This window comes from Peromyscus californicus, unplaced genomic scaffold (assembly GCF_007827085.1).
Source record: "Peromyscus californicus insignis strain IS unplaced genomic scaffold, ASM782708v3 Scaffold_5__1_contigs__length_169319896, whole genome shotgun sequence".
NCBI lineage: Eukaryota > Metazoa > Chordata > Mammalia > Rodentia > Cricetidae > Peromyscus > Peromyscus californicus.
Window position 1 is genome coordinate 139,931,921 of NW_026294573.1, and position 18,125 is coordinate 139,950,045.

The 18,125-nt window shown below is 42.4% G+C and overlaps 1 protein-coding gene across 1 annotated transcript; it reads right to left on the reverse strand.

Annotated features, from left to right (window-relative positions):
• Nucleotides 1–448: 448 nt before the first annotated feature.
• Nucleotides 449–17,323, reverse strand: Sdr16c5 (short chain dehydrogenase/reductase family 16C member 5). The gene is made up of 6 exons (XM_052718333.1): nucleotides 16,991–17,323; nucleotides 12,199–12,330; nucleotides 7,194–7,293; nucleotides 4,814–4,958; nucleotides 3,327–3,452; nucleotides 449–542 (listed from the first exon to the last, which is right to left on the reverse strand). Exons 1-6 carry the CDS (start codon nucleotides 17,321–17,323, stop codon nucleotides 449–451), a joined length of 930 nt encoding a protein of 309 aa, XP_052574293.1.
• Nucleotides 17,324–18,125: the final 802 nt, after the last annotated feature.

The following is an 18,125-nucleotide window of genomic DNA, read 5'->3' on the forward strand; positions in this document are numbered from 1 at the left end:
TGAAACATCCCTCCCCTACTTTTCCTCCCTCTAGCCCTTCCCAGTTACTCCCTCTCCAACCTTTCTCACGTCACCCCTCACACAGCCTCATTTTCTTTGATTATATTTGTTACATACACATATATGTGCATGCACAAATATATATAAATAGAACTTGCTGAGTCTGTTTTTGTTGTTTGTGGGTATACAGTTTCACGGACATAATTGTTGAAATAGAAATGACAAAAGGGTCAGTTTTATTTTCCAAACAATGAACAACAACAACAAAAACACTCAACAAAAAAGGAAAAGACAACATTGCATTTAAAAGACACTGGAGGGACATTCTGGTCTATAGAAGAACAAGGGTGGTACTTGTCTTTGGGTTCGGTCAGACAGAATCACCGTTCTTTGAAAGAAGCCTGCTGTAGCCTTGGGTGTCAGACGACATTGGGCATGGAACTTCTCTTTAAGCTTTCTTCTTTTGACCAGTGAAGCCATCCATCACATGAAAGACTCCCAGATAGTCAGCTATAAGCATTCCTGTCTCGACAGGCAAGAAGCTAAAAAAAGCACAAGAGTAAATGGTTTTTGGTTATCGTCTGTGAAAAGATCTTTGCTAGGTCAGCTGAGGATTGTCATTTTTGCAGATGAAGTCACTTGCTCATGTACTCATCATTCAGGCTTGGGCTCAGACATCTCCTGCGCTGCTTAGGACATTCAGTTCACTTATTTTGGTCTCCAAAATATCACCAATTTAGAGTACTGTGTGGACGCTGAAGATGCACTTTAGAGTACTAGGATTGTCGACACATGTTTGGAGTAGGTAGATCTGCCTGGAGACTGGGCTCTGGCACTTTCAATACCAGCTTAGGTGACTTACCAGCTTGTATAGCTCCATGTCCTCAGACATAAACTGAGGGGTCCTTCTTCCTAAGACCACAGTGAGGATGCAAAGGATCCTCTTACATCTGGCCAACCAAACTAAGATGTTTATCTCTTCCATCCCCATCTGTGTCTGGGAAGACCCACAGAGACCCCCTGACCACCATTTAGCACTCTGCCCCTGTTGACCATGACACCTAACATTTCAGAGTGAGTAAACTGGCAAGCAGATGCAGAAAATCTGAGCTTTGTTTTAGGGAAAGGATCTGTGCCCACTCCTCTGTTTGGCACACCGAGGCCTCCAAGTGGTCTGTGTCGTCCACTACTCCAGGGCTCTGGTAAATTGTTAACGTACTGGGGAGTTTTCCATGAGTACTGAAAGCTCCCTTTTGTTACTGCAGCTCTGAGATCCCCCTTCCTGGCTCAGTATTTATGTATGTACTCATGATGCCCAGGATAGATTCTTCTGGTGGGGGAGGGTCCTGAGACAGGGTCTCACTCTGCAGTGCAGGTTGGCTGCAAACTCAGCACTCCTCTTGTGTCAGCTTCCCTCATGCTAGTGTCATGGGGTGAGACAGCCTGCCCACGTAGCCCATGTTTCCATTTCCTTTTGTTTTCTCACCTGACATCTATCTCTGAGAAGACAATTTCTATCTTAATAGGGGTTGCTTTGTGTCTTGTTCTTTTATGTAATCCCAGATCCTTGAAGGAGTGTTTTGTGAGCCTGTTTGTTTTTCTTCTACTTCTCCAGAATGATCTAGTCCTTTCCCAAAACATGTCCTAGAATGGGTATGCCATTAAATTAATATAACTTCCACAATTATCCAGAGTAAAAAAAAAATCTAATCTGTATGCACGACCAAAGACTATCATCGTGGACAAGGCAACTGAGCCTGGAGAACACAAGGCATGTAAACATCATAGACTTGATAAAGAGCAGGATCATAATCCTGGGTTTCAGATTGCTACTCAGAGACCCCTTCTGTGGCCTACCACAGCCTGTCAGCGGCAGCGATCCCTCCTATGTAGAGAAGTGTGGAAAGGGAAAGGGTGTAAGAATGATTTCTGTTTCACAGCACAAGGGGAAAAGCAGGTCTGTGACTGTTAGTCATGTGACAAACTTCAAGAATAACGTCTACACTCAAACATTTGAAGAACTGTCCTTGTCATAGGGAGTAAAGCTGTGTACAGAACTAGTGGACCAAGAGAGAAGTAACAAGAGATACAGGAGAAACCAATTCAACTCAACAGGAAGTGGTGGTTGGCCATGGAGTGTGTTCTTTGTAAAGGTGTGGTCCCTGTGAGGGGAGGCACAAACACATGAGGCATCATTGAAACTGAGCTGAGAGACTAGGAATGAGCAGTGAACCCAGCAGTCGAGCAGCGGCCTGCACTAGGGCACAGGCAGTAGGCAATGATGCTCTCTTCCCTCCCTCCCTCCCTCCCTCCCTCCCTCCCTCCCTCCTTCCCTTTCTTCCCTCCCTTCTTTCCTTTTCCTTCCTATTTCTTTCTCCTTCCTTCCATCCTTCTTTCCTCTGTTCTTTAATTCCCCCTCCCTCCTTCCTTCCTGTTTTTCCTTTTCACTTCATACCTACTTTCATCTCTCCCTTCTTCTTCCTTCCCTATCTCCCTCCTTCGTTCCCTTCTTTTCATCATTTGCTTCTTTCCTTTCATCTTTCCTTCCTCATCCCTTCCTTTCTTCTTCTATTTATTTCCTTTCCTTCTTCCTTCCTTTCCTTCTTTCACTTCTTCCCTTCCTTCCTTTCTTTCCTTCTTTTTTCTTGCTTCCTTTCCTTTCCTTTCTTTTCCTTTCCTTTCCTTCCTTCTTTTCTTCTCCCCTCCCACTTTCCCTCCCTCCTTTTCCCCGTTTCTCTCTCATTCCTTTCTTCTTTTCCTTCTTTCTTTCTGGTGCAGGAAATCAGACCCAGAACCTTGTGTACGCCAGACAAGCACTCTACTACTAACTTATACCCAGCCCTCTTTTGCCTGGTTTTAAGAATTTTTTCTTCTCAAGTTCTTTAACTATCTTGCTAAAAAATTTAACAGCAATTGCCAGTTTTACCAATACTGCAGATTCCTAAGGCATCTGGCTGACTGCACTCGAGGCAGCACAGATCCCATATCTATGCTGACACGATCATGTCATGATGTCTGTAAGAAGATCTTTACTAAGCAAAAACCAAGTAACTTTTAAATCTATCCAGAGATCATTTTGTAAGACCATTAATTTTTGACAATAATACTAAGCTGTTAGAGAGGGTCTGGAATTGTGGTGCGGGGCATTGCAACTGAATACATTTGAGACTGTGTCAATAAAGGGTCATAGAGAGGAAAACCAGTATGGAGATTTTCCTTTAAAAATCCATTAATTTAACTAGTATTTGCTCAGTGGCTCTTCCTGGTAGGACCTGGAATAATCTGGTGATTGGCCCACAGAGAAATATGGAGGATGATGCCATTACCTTTTTAAGAACATTATGAAGTACAAAAACTTGGGCATATACAAGTATAACTTCTCCTGCAGAATAGCTTCAATTATTTTTCTGACTGCATATTCTGGGTCCAGAATTGGTAACAAAGTAGGACACCTAAGGTAAGACAAAAAACTCAAATTAATAAAAAAAAAATCATTCCTTAAGGTTAGGAATAAAGAATTTATAAAACATATCCCTTTCTCTCTCAATCCCCATCTATTTCTATATTTACTCACTTATTGTCAGAGTAGTAATAAAACAACTATAATGTGAAATGGAAATCCATTGTAATTAATATATTCATGTTACAAATAGCCATCTAAAACTTTATTAAATGGTCTAAGAGTATAGTGAGTCAGTGGAAACAAACTGGGCTCTGTTCATAAGATGCAAAACTGGGTCTCTGTGTCTGTAAGGGCTTGAATTTGTTCCCCTCAAATTATACGTAAGCCTAATCTCCACATGATGGATCAGGATCAGGTGTTGGATCTTGGAAAATAATTAGGTCATGGGAGTGGGGCCCTTGTGAATGAGATTAATGCCCTTATGGAAAGAGCCACAGCAGAGGTGGACCTTCCCTCTGTCTCTTCCTCCCTTTTTCCTTGGCAAACAAGGTCTCACGGACAATCAGGACCTGTCCTTAGTGCATGAGCCGGCTTTTTGGAACCTAGTGCCTATGCTGAGACACTTTGCTCAGCCTTGGCGCAGGGAGGAGGGGCTTGGACCTGCCTCATCTGAATATACCAGGCTCTGCTAACTCCCCAGGGGAGACCTTGCCTTGGAGGAGGTGGGAACGGGGGTGGGGGGGTGTGGGGGGTTGGGGTGGTGGGTGGGTTGAAGGAGGGAGGCTGGGGGGTGGGAAGAGGCAGGACAGGGGAATCCATAGTTGATATGTAAAATGAATAGAAAAATCTCTTAATAAAATAAAAAAATAAAAAAATAAAAAGAATCATCAAAATTAAAAACAAAACAAAAACAAACAAACAAACAAACAAAAACAACCAAGGTCTCACTGACAACAAGAAGGTGGCCATAAGCCTACCTCCACCCTGGCTCTTGAACTGTAGTGCTATGAGTGAGACCTTTCTGTGTTAATCCATGCATGGTATTATTTGAGGAATTCTGTTGTTAATACAGACAAGTGGTGCTCTTTTAAAGAATCCTGGGGCTGTTTTCCTTTAATGAGTTCTAGTTTACCTGGGATCAGGGAAGAGGTCTAAATGGCATTGGGTGCAGAGAGGGACTATGGTCAGGACAGGAAACAGAAAAGCAGAGCTAGGACCACAGAATGCGTACTAGTTAGACACTGATGATAAACTGCATGTTTCAATCAGCACCTTAAATACACGTGTGGGAGACAATTCAGAAACCACTCATGGATCAGAAAATATTTTAGAAAAAGACCCAAGCAACTCCAAGAAAAGAATCAAATTGGATGGGCAGACAGTCAGTTTAAAATCAGAAGACATACTTACTTAGTAGTGCAACCTTCAAACATTCCAGTTTTTATAAAGAATGGGCACACAATTGTAGTTTTGATCCCCGTTTGTTTTTCTGCAAATGTTTCGACAAACATAGATTCAGCAAATCCAAGGGCTGCGAATTTAGTAGCACAATAGTCTGGAAGAGAGAGAGGGAGCTGAAGTGTACATGTCTGCGTGGTCTCCTTGCATTCTATGTCATCATGGAGCTCAGTGATTGAGTTCTTTATGATTCAAGGATTAATGACAAACTTGCACTGAGCAAGTCTGCCTCCATCTTTCCAATTGCTCAGGTGATCATTAGTACCAACTTTTAGCAGTTCTGTTGTGCTGGCTACTTTTAAGTAAACTTGACACAGCTAGAGTTATTGAAGAGGAGGGAGCCTCAATTGAGAAAATGCCTTGATAACACCACACAAGGGCATTTTCTTAATTAGTGATTAATGGGGAAGGGTCTGTACATTGTGGGTGGTGATATCCTGGAGCTGGTGGTCTTGGGTTTTATGAGAAAGCAGGCTGAGCAAGTCATGTTGAGCAAGCCAGTAAGCAGCACCCCTCCATGGCCTCTACATCAGCTCCTGCCTCCAGGTTCCTGCTGTTTGAGTTCCTGTCCTGACTTCCTTCAATGATGAACAGTGAAGATGAAGCATAAGTCAAATAAACCACTTCCTGTCCAAGTTGCTTTGGTCATAGTGTTTCATCACAGCAATAGTAATCCTAACGAAGATAACTTTTATTTTAAAATGAGGTATGCACAGAATTTTTTAAAGCTATAATGGCATGGTACCTTTAAGAGATTACAGAATGATATACATACAACTTTTATATACTTGGACTAACCAAAAATGTTACATGGCTTGCTTTCTTGTAGTGATCTAGAACCAGATGCATAATATTTCTATTTGTATTGTCAAGTTTTTAAATGGCATTACATTAAAGTCACTCACAATTCTGATTGTGACAGAAGATATGGCAATCATTTCAGAATGAGTGTTTGGGGAAGAATGTGTAGTAAGTAGGAACATGGGCCATTGCAATAATATGCTAGCAGACAAGTGGACTCCGAGATGAGAAAGGCTGCTGAATGCTCTTCTAGACCATACTGCTAGATTCACTTACAAGTCAATGCTGTGTTGAGCCTGTATCAAACTATTAAACAGGATATAGGATGGTCAGTCCTTATTTCAAGTAACTTAACCTCAGGAAGTATAAATACATACAAAATACACACATTAGTAAATAATACGGGGATCTAAGCAAGAAAGCTCAGCATGGTCTCTGGTACTCAAAAATAAATGTCCTTCCAACCATAAACCTCGTATTGCCAGTATAAGGAGCTTCTGAAACACAGCAAGACGAGGCTTCCATAGTCAACCCCTGAGGACCAGGATTCTGCTAGCTCCCCACCCTGTGACAAGTGCTTGAGACAATCAGCCTGAAAAGAGGAAGGCTTTACTGTGGCTCACGGCTCTAAGGCTTTTTCTTCATGGTTACTTGGTCTTGTTGCTTTTGGACCAAGGTAAGGTGATATCCTCAAGCACAGGCATGTGACAGAGGAAACCAGCTTACCTCATGGCAGTTGAGAGACAAAGATGGTGGCAGGAAGGAGCCCCCTCAGTCTCCCCTCCATGGGCATACTCCCAGTGGCCTCCTAACTCCCTTCCACCAGGCCATATACTCTAACAGTTCTACAACCTCCCAGTAATGCCAAAGCTTAAAAAAAAAAAACAAAACTAGCAGTTTTGCATACAGATACAGATAATGTTAGTGTGACAATTTAAAACCATTTTAAACCAGACTCCTGGAGAAGGTGAGTGTCTTTGCCTTGCACACACGATGTGAGGCAGACTCCTGGAGAAGGTGCCTGTCCCAAGTTAGGCCTTCTTGACTAGAGATCTTAGTCACCTCTTCGTCATCTGCCTAATGTGGTTATCAAATCAGCTGGGTGTGGGAAGAGAGGTGAGACTGATATGCCACGTAGGCGTTAAGCCAGTGGGAAAGTGAGGAGGTTCTATTACTTTCCAAATTCTGTAGGTTCACAGTTAGGGACCAGTTAATGGAAGCTCAGGAGAAGGCTGGTGGGCTCTTTAGTATCCTGCAACAGTGAATTTGATCTCTGTGCACACAACTGCATTGGTGAGCTTTCTTCCTCTCTCCCTATCTCTCTTTTCTCTTAAATAGAGGGGGCTGCATGAGACCACATGACTCCAGAGCACATAGTCCAGGTTGATGTCAGTCCAGCTGACACAAAGCAATCCTCATTTACCTTCCTGATCAGACCGTTAGTTCATTGACCTTTTTATTATTAGGACATGAGTAGATGCTAGTGACTTAGTGGTATTCTGCAAGTTAAGGTTGTCAGGAATTCTCTTACCTGCCAGCCCATTTACTCCAATTAGTCCAGCTGAACTTGAAATGCAAACCAAATGGCCATGGTTGTTAGCAATCATGGCAGGCAGGAAGGCTTTATATGTCTAAGAAGAGCAAAGGGAAGCTTTTAATACCTAATAGCACACTCTATGCTTTTCTCAGATGTGTATATGGGTACTATGATTAAAACTTTTTTTAAGCTAATGAAATTATCTAAAGACATTGGATATGAAAAACTAAGCACACATTAAAGAGTATTTTATACCATTAAACCACTATCTCACCATGACATTGTCAACAATATTAAAAACAATTTATCCACATTAATGCTTTGTTTATGTATGTATTATATAATATATTATACATATAATGTACATTAGTACAATATATGATGTTGTACATGTATACATATGTACAACATTAAGACCACAATCAACATGGTGCAGGGAAATCTGAACTGTTGACAGCCACAAACCCACGAGTACCTATGATGTCATTGTTTAGGTATACATTTTGTTGCCTTCCTTGGCTTAATTCTGATTTTAAAACTTTTCCTGAACACAATTCATAAGACATTCTGCTTCCATTGAGAAAGAACTTTGTTTTAAACCAGTCTATACTTCTTTGAACGGTGGTCTTTTACTTTAATACTAATTCATAAAGTAAAATATGTTTTAGACAATGGGTGCTTAGGCTGTGTCTCAGTCATACAGAATACCTTCACTTTTTTTTTACTGGGAACCTGGAGAAAGGTGGTATAGGAAGAGCAATGCTCAATGCTTGGGCAATAAGCAGAAATCAACCATAGATACAGACAAGGAGGTTAAGAAAATGAGTTTGAGGTTCAAGAAGCAACTCTGTGTGTGTTTGCTGTCTGTACACACACACACACACACACACACACACACACACACACACACACATGCACATACACACACGCACACACACACTTGCACACACATGCACACACACACATACACACACGTGCTGTGGGATGTTCTGTATGGCAAATGTGTTGCTAATTAATCAATAAATAAAACACTGATTGGCCATTGGCTAGGCAGGAAGTATAGGCAGGACAAGGAGGAGAATAAAGCTGGGAAGTGGAAGGCTGAGTCAGAGAGACACTGCCAGCCACCATGATGAGAAACAGCATGTGAAGATGCTGGTAAGCCACGAGCCACGTGGCAAGGTATACATTTATAGAAATGGATTAATTTAAGCTATAAGAACAGTTAGCAAGAAGCCTGCCACGGCCATACAGTTTGTAAGCAATATAAGTCTCTGTGTTTACTTGGTTGGGTCTGAGCAGCTGTGGGACTGGCAGGTGAGAGAGATTTGTCCTGACTGTGGGCCAGGCAGGAAAACTCTAGCTACAAATGGCGTCCAACGTGGTGGCAAGAGTTTCCACCTAAAACCTGAGAAAAGATTCTAAAACGGAGCTAAAAACAGTTCCTAATTGTCTCTCTCAAATGAGTGGCAGCTGCTGGTTTGAGCTCCTTGTGGGTTTCTGGTGTGCGCGCTCGACCTGCAGTTTGGCAGGAATGAGGCCTCTGCAAGTGGCACATTAAGCTGCATGATGGATTTAGCCTTTGCAGGTACAAAACAAAAAAAGAGGTTTCTGGACTACACGCTGCTTGGATAAAAGCATAGACCCACGATAGTTCCCAGAGCTGGTGGTAAATGTAGCCATGTTGGGAAGCTGAGGTGGGTGGAGCCAGCAGCCACAGCTGCTGCAGTTTAAGGCAATAGAGTCACAATAAGACAGATTCAGATGTAATAGTTTACAATGTGTGTAAAAGATACGTAGGCTTGAAAGAGACAAAAAAGATGATATATAGAGTTATAGAAACAAATAGTTTTTAAAAATAAAGTCTTTAAAGAGACAGTAAAGGTAGTATAAAAAATAAGCCACGTAAAAATGGATATTACACAGAGAATCTGCATTGTGTTGTCTTTGGGACTTTTAACTGCAGAAAAACATTTGATTGTAAAAGCTGTTGAGTTATGCCAAAATGTATATTTTAAAGATACCTTGACTTCAAAATTTGGATATAAGGATATGTTGCTTTGGAAAAGAGTCTCTTTTGTTCCCACAGAAAGCCAAAGGCTATGGATTTGTTCCAGATTAAGATACATCAGGTTTGACCAGCCAAGACCCCCTGAAAGGTCTCAGATGACACCATGGCCCAGATGATCCAACATCCAGAATGGTTTGAAGGCAACTGGCTCAGACAATACAGCCTCACGGACTACTCCATAATCCTAAAATTTTCTTTGTGTCCCCATAAGATACAGTGCCCCCTCCAGCAGGAAGTAGTAAGAGAAGCTACGCCCAAATTCCCAAATTATATGTAATTTTACTTTGTTAAGGTTAAAACCTTCCTTTTTGAAAAAAAAAAGGGGGGGGGAAGTGCTGTGGGATGTTCTGTATGGCAAATGTGTTGCTAATTAGTCAATAAATAAAACACTGATTGGCCATTGGCTAGGCAGGAAGTATAGGCAGGACAAGGAGGAGAATAAAGCTGGGAAGTGGAAGGCTGAGTCAGAGAGACACTGCCAGCCACCATGATGAGAAACAGCATGTGAAGATGCCGGTAAGCCACGAGCCACGTGGCAAGGTATACGTTTATAGAAATGGATTAATTTAAGCTATAAGAACAGTTAGCAAGAAGCCTGCCATGGCCATACAGTTTGTAAGCAATATAAGTCTCTGTGTTTACTTGGTTGGGTCTGAGCAGCTGTGGGACTGGCAGGTGAGAGAGATTTGTCCTGACTGTGGGCCAGGCAGGAAAACTCTAGCTACACACACGTGCACACACACATATACACACATGCACATACACACACATACACACATGTGCACACACACATGCACACATACACATACATACACATGCACACACACACATGCATACACACATACACAAAACAAACAAAAAAAGCAAAAAAAAAAAACAAACCCCAAACTAAACCAAAACAAATCAAAGCTAACAATAATAAAAGAAAGAGATAAAAGGATCCTCTTGTAAAGGTCCTGTCTCTTCAATCACCTGCTTTTCACTGTTTTGTTTCAGAGAGAGAGAGAGAGAGAGGCAGAAAATCAAGTGAAGAAGACAGACAGCATCATAACAGGGACCCTGTGTTCAGGGTCCAGTGGCCCCTCTGTGACTCTGCCATGAAAGCTGGAGCCCAGTGATCAGGAAGTTCATTGAGCCTCTGGCAAGTAAGTCACATGCCCTATGCTTGGTCACACACAGAGTTTCAAAGATATGAACCACCAGAGTGAAGAGACAGGAGGGATGGAAGGGGCCAGGGAAACAACAATATGTAAGTAGTAACTATCAGAGAAAGAGAAGGAGACTGGGGAAAAAAAGAAGTAGGACAGACATGAAAGCCACAGGAGGAGACTCCAAAGGAGACTGAACTATCTAGATACAATGATGAAAGTAATTCACCCGACACACACACACACACACACACACACACACACACACACACACACACACACACACACTGCACACATAAAGCACAAATGAGAGGACATTTGGGACAAGAGAAGTAGCTTCAATGGGGACACAGTAGTTACTAACATCTGGATCTTTCCATTTTTCTCCTGAAGATCTTGCAGGATATCAAGAATGGCAGCAGCACCATTATACTGTAGTGAAAGTGGAGATAGAAAACATAAAACCTCCAAACATGAGTCAAAGCGCCTGAAGGAGAGCTGGGGAAATGTGAAAAGAAGGGAGGGTGATCTTCAGCAAGCCCTCTCAAGAAAGCCTTGTTTAGGGAAAGGTGAGTTGTGAACAGGACTGAAACCAATTGGGTAACAGAGAGGCAGGAAGAGGCCCCAGAAAGAGGTGTGGACTGTGGGTGTGGGAAATGGTTGGTCACAGGCAAAGCCAGGAAAATTTACCCTCTGGGCCTGGGTGCAGTACTATGAAAGTCAGGGCTGAGTCCCTTTGTGATGGTGACATGTGGTACATACTGAGAAAACCTATGCTTTCTCCAGGTAGGTACCGAGTGAGGTCTTGGTTTGCCCAGAACATACCTGATTAATGCTTGCTCATTAATAATGCTACTTTCACTTCCAAAAGTGTCCTTGCATAGGCAAATTATAAATTACCCTAGTTATGCCAAAGTAGTTTACTTACTACCTATTCTTGAAAAAAAATATTTTAAGTTCTGTGGTCCCTTACAAATACCTCTCCAACCTGCTACAAGAAATATAGTCATCCCCTTTGTTAAGAAAGGGTCAGGCTCAGGAACTCCTGTAGATGGCAAATTCTTTTATAAACTAGTGAAGCGCTCACAAAGAACCACACATATCCTTGTTATCCTTTAAACCACCTCTAGATGATATGATATCCAGGACAATGGAAAGCTGGAAAATAAAGTGTATTAGTTAAGACTGATCGTAAGGAAAGTCTGCACATGTTTGGCACAGACACACTATTTTAAAAACTGTTTTAAATCTGTGATTTGTTGGATACATAGATGCGAAATTGGCAGATACAGAAGCTGACTGTGCATGTAAGACATGTGGGCCAGTCCCTGACATTTGCTGGTGATCAATGAAAGGTAGCTCAGTGACAAGGACAGTTCTGCCTTTGAAGGACAGCTCTGTCACTGAGTGGAGTTTCTGGGAGCTGTAAGGCCAGGCTGGATCAAGAGGGAACAACTGAGTGGACATATCCAAAATTAAGATGATAAGCTGAGATGAAGCTCAGTGGTTCAGTGCCTCCATAGGCTGTGTAAGGACCCGTGTGGATTCCTAACCTTAGGCTGTGTAAGGACCCGTGTGGATTCCTAACCTTAGGCTGTGAAGGACCTGTGTGGATTCCTAACCTTAGGCTGTGTAAGGACCTGTGTGGATTCCTAACCTCCCCCATGATTAAGATATGTGTTTTATTTAGAGATTGATAATACTGTTACAGAACAAGAGAAAAATACTTTGAATGCCAGAGTAAGTTTACATTTTGTGTGAGAATAAAAAATAAAATCACCCATAAATGTGCTTTGAAATTGACATCAAGTGACTTCTCCATGAGGTCATCAGGGCAGTCAAGGAACTTCTTGCCTGTTACAATGCCAGCATTGTTGATGAGGATAGAGACATCACCGACTTCTTTTTTAACCTGAATTGAACAAGAAGAATGCCACCATCAAACTAATGATTCTGTATATGATCTTTTTTCCAATATTTATATATATTCTTTTTTTTTCTTTTCTTTTCTTTTTTTTTTTTTTTGGTTTTTCGAGACAGGGTTTCTCTGTGTAGTTTTGGTTCCTGACCTGGATCTCGTTCTGTAGACCAGGCTGGCCTTGAACTCACAGAGATCCTCCTGGTTCTGCCTCCCCAGTGCTGGGATTAAAGGCGTTCACCACTGCTGCCTGGCTATTTATATATTCTTGATCCGTACTTTAGGCTAGATCAATGTGCTCTTTGCAGAGTCCCTACTGACTAGATTTCTAAGCCCACACTCACTTCATTCTCCTCTCCAGTACAGACTTGAAGGTTGAAATCCACTTTCCTTCTCCATTCTGAGCTTGTCTTACCCTCTGTGTCTAATAACCTTGTTTCGTGTTCTGGCTGGTAGCACATCATTTTAGTCAAGTGATAGATATAAGAACAGCTTTATTATAACCAAATAGCATACAGACCCCATCCTGGCATACACAGAGATAGGGAGGAGGCAGGAGCCAATGAAAAAAAAAAGATAATACATATCTTGAAGACAAGGCAGATTAGTAGCTGCTGTCTTGTTTTCCTCAGCAGAATGGCTTTCTTCTCGCCACCTCGAACTTTTAGGAACAACATCTGTGAGTCATATTTGTTGCTGAAATACCAGCTTGAAACAGCATTGGGTCACTGCTACTTTAAAACGAAGGGCTCCAGGTGTAACAGTGGACCCCTCCCCTCTAACAAGTCTTCAGTTAGTCATCTTGGTTCCTAGTACATGTGAGCCTTTCCAGGATGATGACAAAGCTGGTTCTATCCTTATGTTCTCCATTGTGTTCTGAATTTTATCAGTGCAATTTAGACCATACACTAGCAGTCCTGGCCCCACCATTGAGAAAGAATCACCCATAGTAGCTACCATGTGTTCATAAAGGAGGCTCACAGCAGTTCCTCTTGTATCTCTATCTGTGTGTGTCCATGTTTGTGCTTGTGTATGTATATGTATGCATGTATATGTGTGTGTTCATGTGTATATGTGTTTGTACATGTCTGTGTATATGGGTGTGTACACACATGTAGTGGGTAGTTGTTCCAGCTTTGACCTGGAAGTATTACCCCCACTGAGGCTTCCAGTAACTGTCACACCTACGAGGCAGGGCCGAGACACGAGCCCTTAACACTCAAGATCCAGATGTGCCCACTCCCTTGGTTCCTGGATCCTGGATGTTGGAGGTAGATCGAGCAGAGTTTTCCAGAGAACACCACTGGACTGCACTTCACCTCTCCCGGACCCTGTAACCTATCCCTTTACTTGTTGTAAGTAGAACCCCCAAATAAACCTCACTTTTAACTACGTGGAGTTACCTTAATACTTCTACCAATATACACATGCATGTGTGTGTGCAGGTGTGTATGAATGTGTGTGTGTGTGTGTGTGTGTGTGTGTGTGTGTGTGTGTGTGTGTGTGTACCTGACAGGATGGATAGTGTGAGGTGAACCATAGTACCACAGAATGGTGCTGATGAGGACATACCACTACTGAGGAAACGTGGAAACTGCTGTTGTGGAAGTCCCAGGTTCAGCAGTAGTGCATTCATTACCTTAGCTGACTAGGTCTGTGGACACAGGAACAGTGGGAACCTATGTTTTGTACCCGTTTTCAGATAAAGCACTGGAAAAAAAATCTAAATATATGTCTGCTTTGGAAATTGATTAGTAGTTCATCAAATTCAACTTGAATAGCAGTCAAGATTAGAAATTAGATTGTCTCACAAGGAGCAAATGTCAAAAACTTCAGAAAGAGATTTGGGGTGTAAAAAAGAACCCGCTGGAAGGCCCTGGGTTGTCAATCATGCTGTATCTTACTCTAAACCTCCAGGATGGCTGATGTGAATTCCACAACAGCATAGGTTTCCCATCCTCTACTTATTAGTGCTAGAAGACAGCAGGAAATGTCTGATTCTGCTAGTCCATGATTTTGGAAATCAGTTATTAATTTAAAGAAAATTTCAGACACTACAAATGAAATTCAAGATTTGTCTGTCGTTCCTTCCTTCCTTTTATTTCCTCCCTCCCTCCCTCCCTCCCTCCCTTCCTTCTTGCCTTCCTGTCTTTGTTTCCTTCCTCTTTTCTTCCTTCATTTCTTTCTTTAACTTGAGAAGAGGCTATTCAGTCAGAGATATGATAAACCAAACTGATTGTGTCTGACTGTCTGAAGGCCACAGTCATTGAACACATAGCTAGGATCCCTTAGTGCTACATCAGGGGTACGTGAAAATTACATAGCCCCAGCCTGTTCATGTTTGACTATTTGAAATAACCAGTCATCCAGATATTCCATGAAGTAACCCAGTCACTCAAGACAGAGCAGACAGAAAACACTAGGAATTACTTCAAATTGTTCTCCCTGCTTGTTTTTCTGGGAACATGCCTTAAAACGTCTTAGTTTCCTGCTATCTAGACTGAGAAGTGGAATGTGAGTTTATAAGTCAAGTCGTTTCTCCTAAATGCAGAAGAGCACATTGTCAATAGTTTTCAAGACCACAAAGTGACAAAAGGTGAACAAGCTAGAATACGGCATGGTAGACATTTCAGAAGTCAAGCAGCTGGGACAGGCAGGTCCAGATTTAGGAGATAGGGAGGTAATTGTAACATGAAATTGCTAAACAGTCTTATTAATAAAAAACCCAGAGCCAGATATTGGGGTGAAAGCTGAAAGATCAGAGAAGCAGAACAGCCAGCCACGTTCTTACCTCTACGAAATCCTCAGCCTCAAGAGAGTGAGTTCCTGTTTCCTCACACCTTATATACCTTTCTGTGTCCAGCCATATTACTTCCTGGGATTAAAGGCATGTGTCACCACTGCCTGGTTCTGATTCTCTCATGTAGCCCAGTGTGGCCTTGAACTTACAGAGATCCAGATGGATCTCTGCCTCCTGAGTGATAGGCTTAAAGGTGTGTGCCACCACTGCCTGACCTCTATGTCTAATCTAATGGCTGGCTCTGTCCTCTGATCCCCAGGTAAGCTTTATTGGGGTATACAATATATCACCACAGGTAATTATTTATAGAACCCTGTATTAATTTGCCATTAAGGTGAAGGTCTTCAGTGTATGAGTATAGACTCATGATGGTTGAACCCTGGCTAGGGAAGTTGTTTGTAGTTAGTGCAAGTCAACATGTTAGGTAATAGGTGCTTCATAGGTAAACAGGTACAGCTGGCCAGTTGGCTGCACTTGGGATGTGGTCCCAGATTAAGCCCGGGTGAGTTTATCAGGCTTGGATCCTCAGACAGCATCAGATAGCCTGTAATTGGAATTAGTGGTAAGAAAGATGGGAAGTAGAAAGGCTGCTGGAGCAAGCTGGCTTGGGTCCTCCCTTTTCACTAACTTGGGCAACACTAAGTCCTCTAGTTGACCTGGGAGAGTAGTGCATGGTATATGCATCCCAGTGTGGATATAAGGATGTGGCATATGCATCCTACACAGAAGTCCTTATGAGGGACAAAACTGTCCCTCGATGAAGTAACAGTCTCTTTGCCAATATGCTGGAGTTTCAGTTTCCTAAAACTTTAGAAGTCCGTTATGTTATTACCAAAGATGCATTTAGAGCAGTGGTTCTCAACCTTTCTACTGCTGAGACCCTTTAACATAGTGGTTTTCAACCTTCTTAATGCTGTGACCCTTTAATATGTGGTTCTCAACCTTCTCAATGCTGAGACCAACCAAAAATGTTGGTGACCACCAACCATAAAATTATTTTTGTTGCTCCATAACTGCAATTTTGTTACTGTTCTGAATCATATATCTATCATGTAACTATATGATATGCAGGATATCTGATATGCAACCCCTGTGAAAAGGTTGTTCCACTCCTAAAAGGGGCCATGACCCACATGTTAAGAACCACTGATTTAGAGGATTTGGGTGTAATTCAGTGCTAGAGTAAGCACCAAGGCCCTGGGTTCAAGCCCAACTACCACCAAAACCAAATAAACATTCTCAGGATGAGAATTCTTATTTTCTTATCACTACCTGTGAAAAACACATATTCTAAGGGAAGCCATGGAGAGAGGATGAACGTAGCCTGAATTTAACTCAGACTAAACAGGGTGCACATATTCTAACAATTTGATCTTGGGCAAAGTGTTTGACATCTGTTTCTGACCCCTTAAAGAACGATGCTTCCACATCTTGCTCCTTCTTATACTACAGTAGCACAGTTCGCATGTGGTAGGGGTGTGATCCAGAGCACAGGGTGCACAGAGGAATTAAGAAATTCAAGACCTGGCCACACCTTTGTTAACTGTCAGCTCTATTCCTAAAGTAAACTACATGCCCACATGAATTCACTGTTCTTATTTTCGAAGGGAGGTAATAATTTACCTTGTAGTGCTATGATATGCTACATGAAGGGTTTTTAGCAAAACATTTTGCATTCAATAAGAATGAAAAATTCCTGACTTCTCTTCCCTCAGATCATTTTTAGAGCAGAGGGATATTGGAGACAATTGGAAGGTGCTGAGACAGAGAGGCCAATGAACAAAACGGATGCATGCCAATGTAATTGCCTAGGATTCTCACAACCCACAAAAAGAATGAGCCCCCGAGACGTACCTGGTCGGCCACTCTGTACACATCTTCCCTCCGGCTGCAGTCACAGGTGTAGGCGTGCACTCTGGTGGCTCCTGCTTCCCGAGCTACCTGTAGAGTCTCCTCGTTTGCCTCCTTATTCACATCCCAGAGGACGAGCACTGATCCCAGGCGGGCAAACTGCAAGGCTAAGAGCCTTCCGAGTCCACTCCCAGCACCTGTTATGAGGACTATTTCACCAGCAACGTTCTTCTTTGGCTTTGGGATAAGTTGAAAAAATAGGGCCTCCAAAATACTAAACAGTGACTTCCCTAAGAAAACAAGCATGTCCTTCACTGATTCCAGGTTGGAAGACATGTTCTGGCCAACACCTTAAAGTAAGAGAAAGTTTGCTCAGTTCCCCATTCTGAAGGAAAGTACTGAGAATGTGATGCAAATGTTCTTTCTGGTAGCCGACACTGAACTCAGGGACAGGCAGGAATACAGCAGTGTATGATATCCGGCACAACTTTCACACACTCTCTCCAGTTCCATTCAGATCTGCATGCCAGCTATGTGTCACACATAACAACAATGCTTGTCAATTGGCAGCTGGAACCACCGCACCCAAACTTATGCCAAGGGGCATGCCAGTATTTCTTCGTAGTTAACCTTTGCCTTACTAACTACTCGTCCTGATGCGATATTCAACGACTCTGTCACATCATGATGTGTATGATATAACTCTTATGGTGTTACATTTTTGTCTCCTTTTAGGTTTCTTCTCATTTGCGGTACATTTCTTTCATTTAGTGATGCAGTTTAAGAATTGAAGGCTAAGGATTTAGTTCGGTGTAAGAGTACTTGCCTAGCAGGTATCTGATTCCCAGCAAAAAAGCAAAAGAGAAATTTGTAAAATCCTATCTGCATGAAGTATTTGAAGAGAAGTGACTGGTTTTCCATCAACACCCCAAGTCCCTTCCCAAGGCTGAGGGCCCCATTCGGTCAGCTCCCCTTCATTTGCAAGATTTGGTGAGACAGATTTGGATGCCTCCTCTGCCTCTGTGAGGCTTGAGGCGGTCCTGTGTCTTTCTGGACCTCTCTCTCTCCTCCTTACCAGGCTTGGGTCTAAGGGAAGTTCTGTACAGAGAATGCGCCATTACCTATCCTAGCTCTGGCT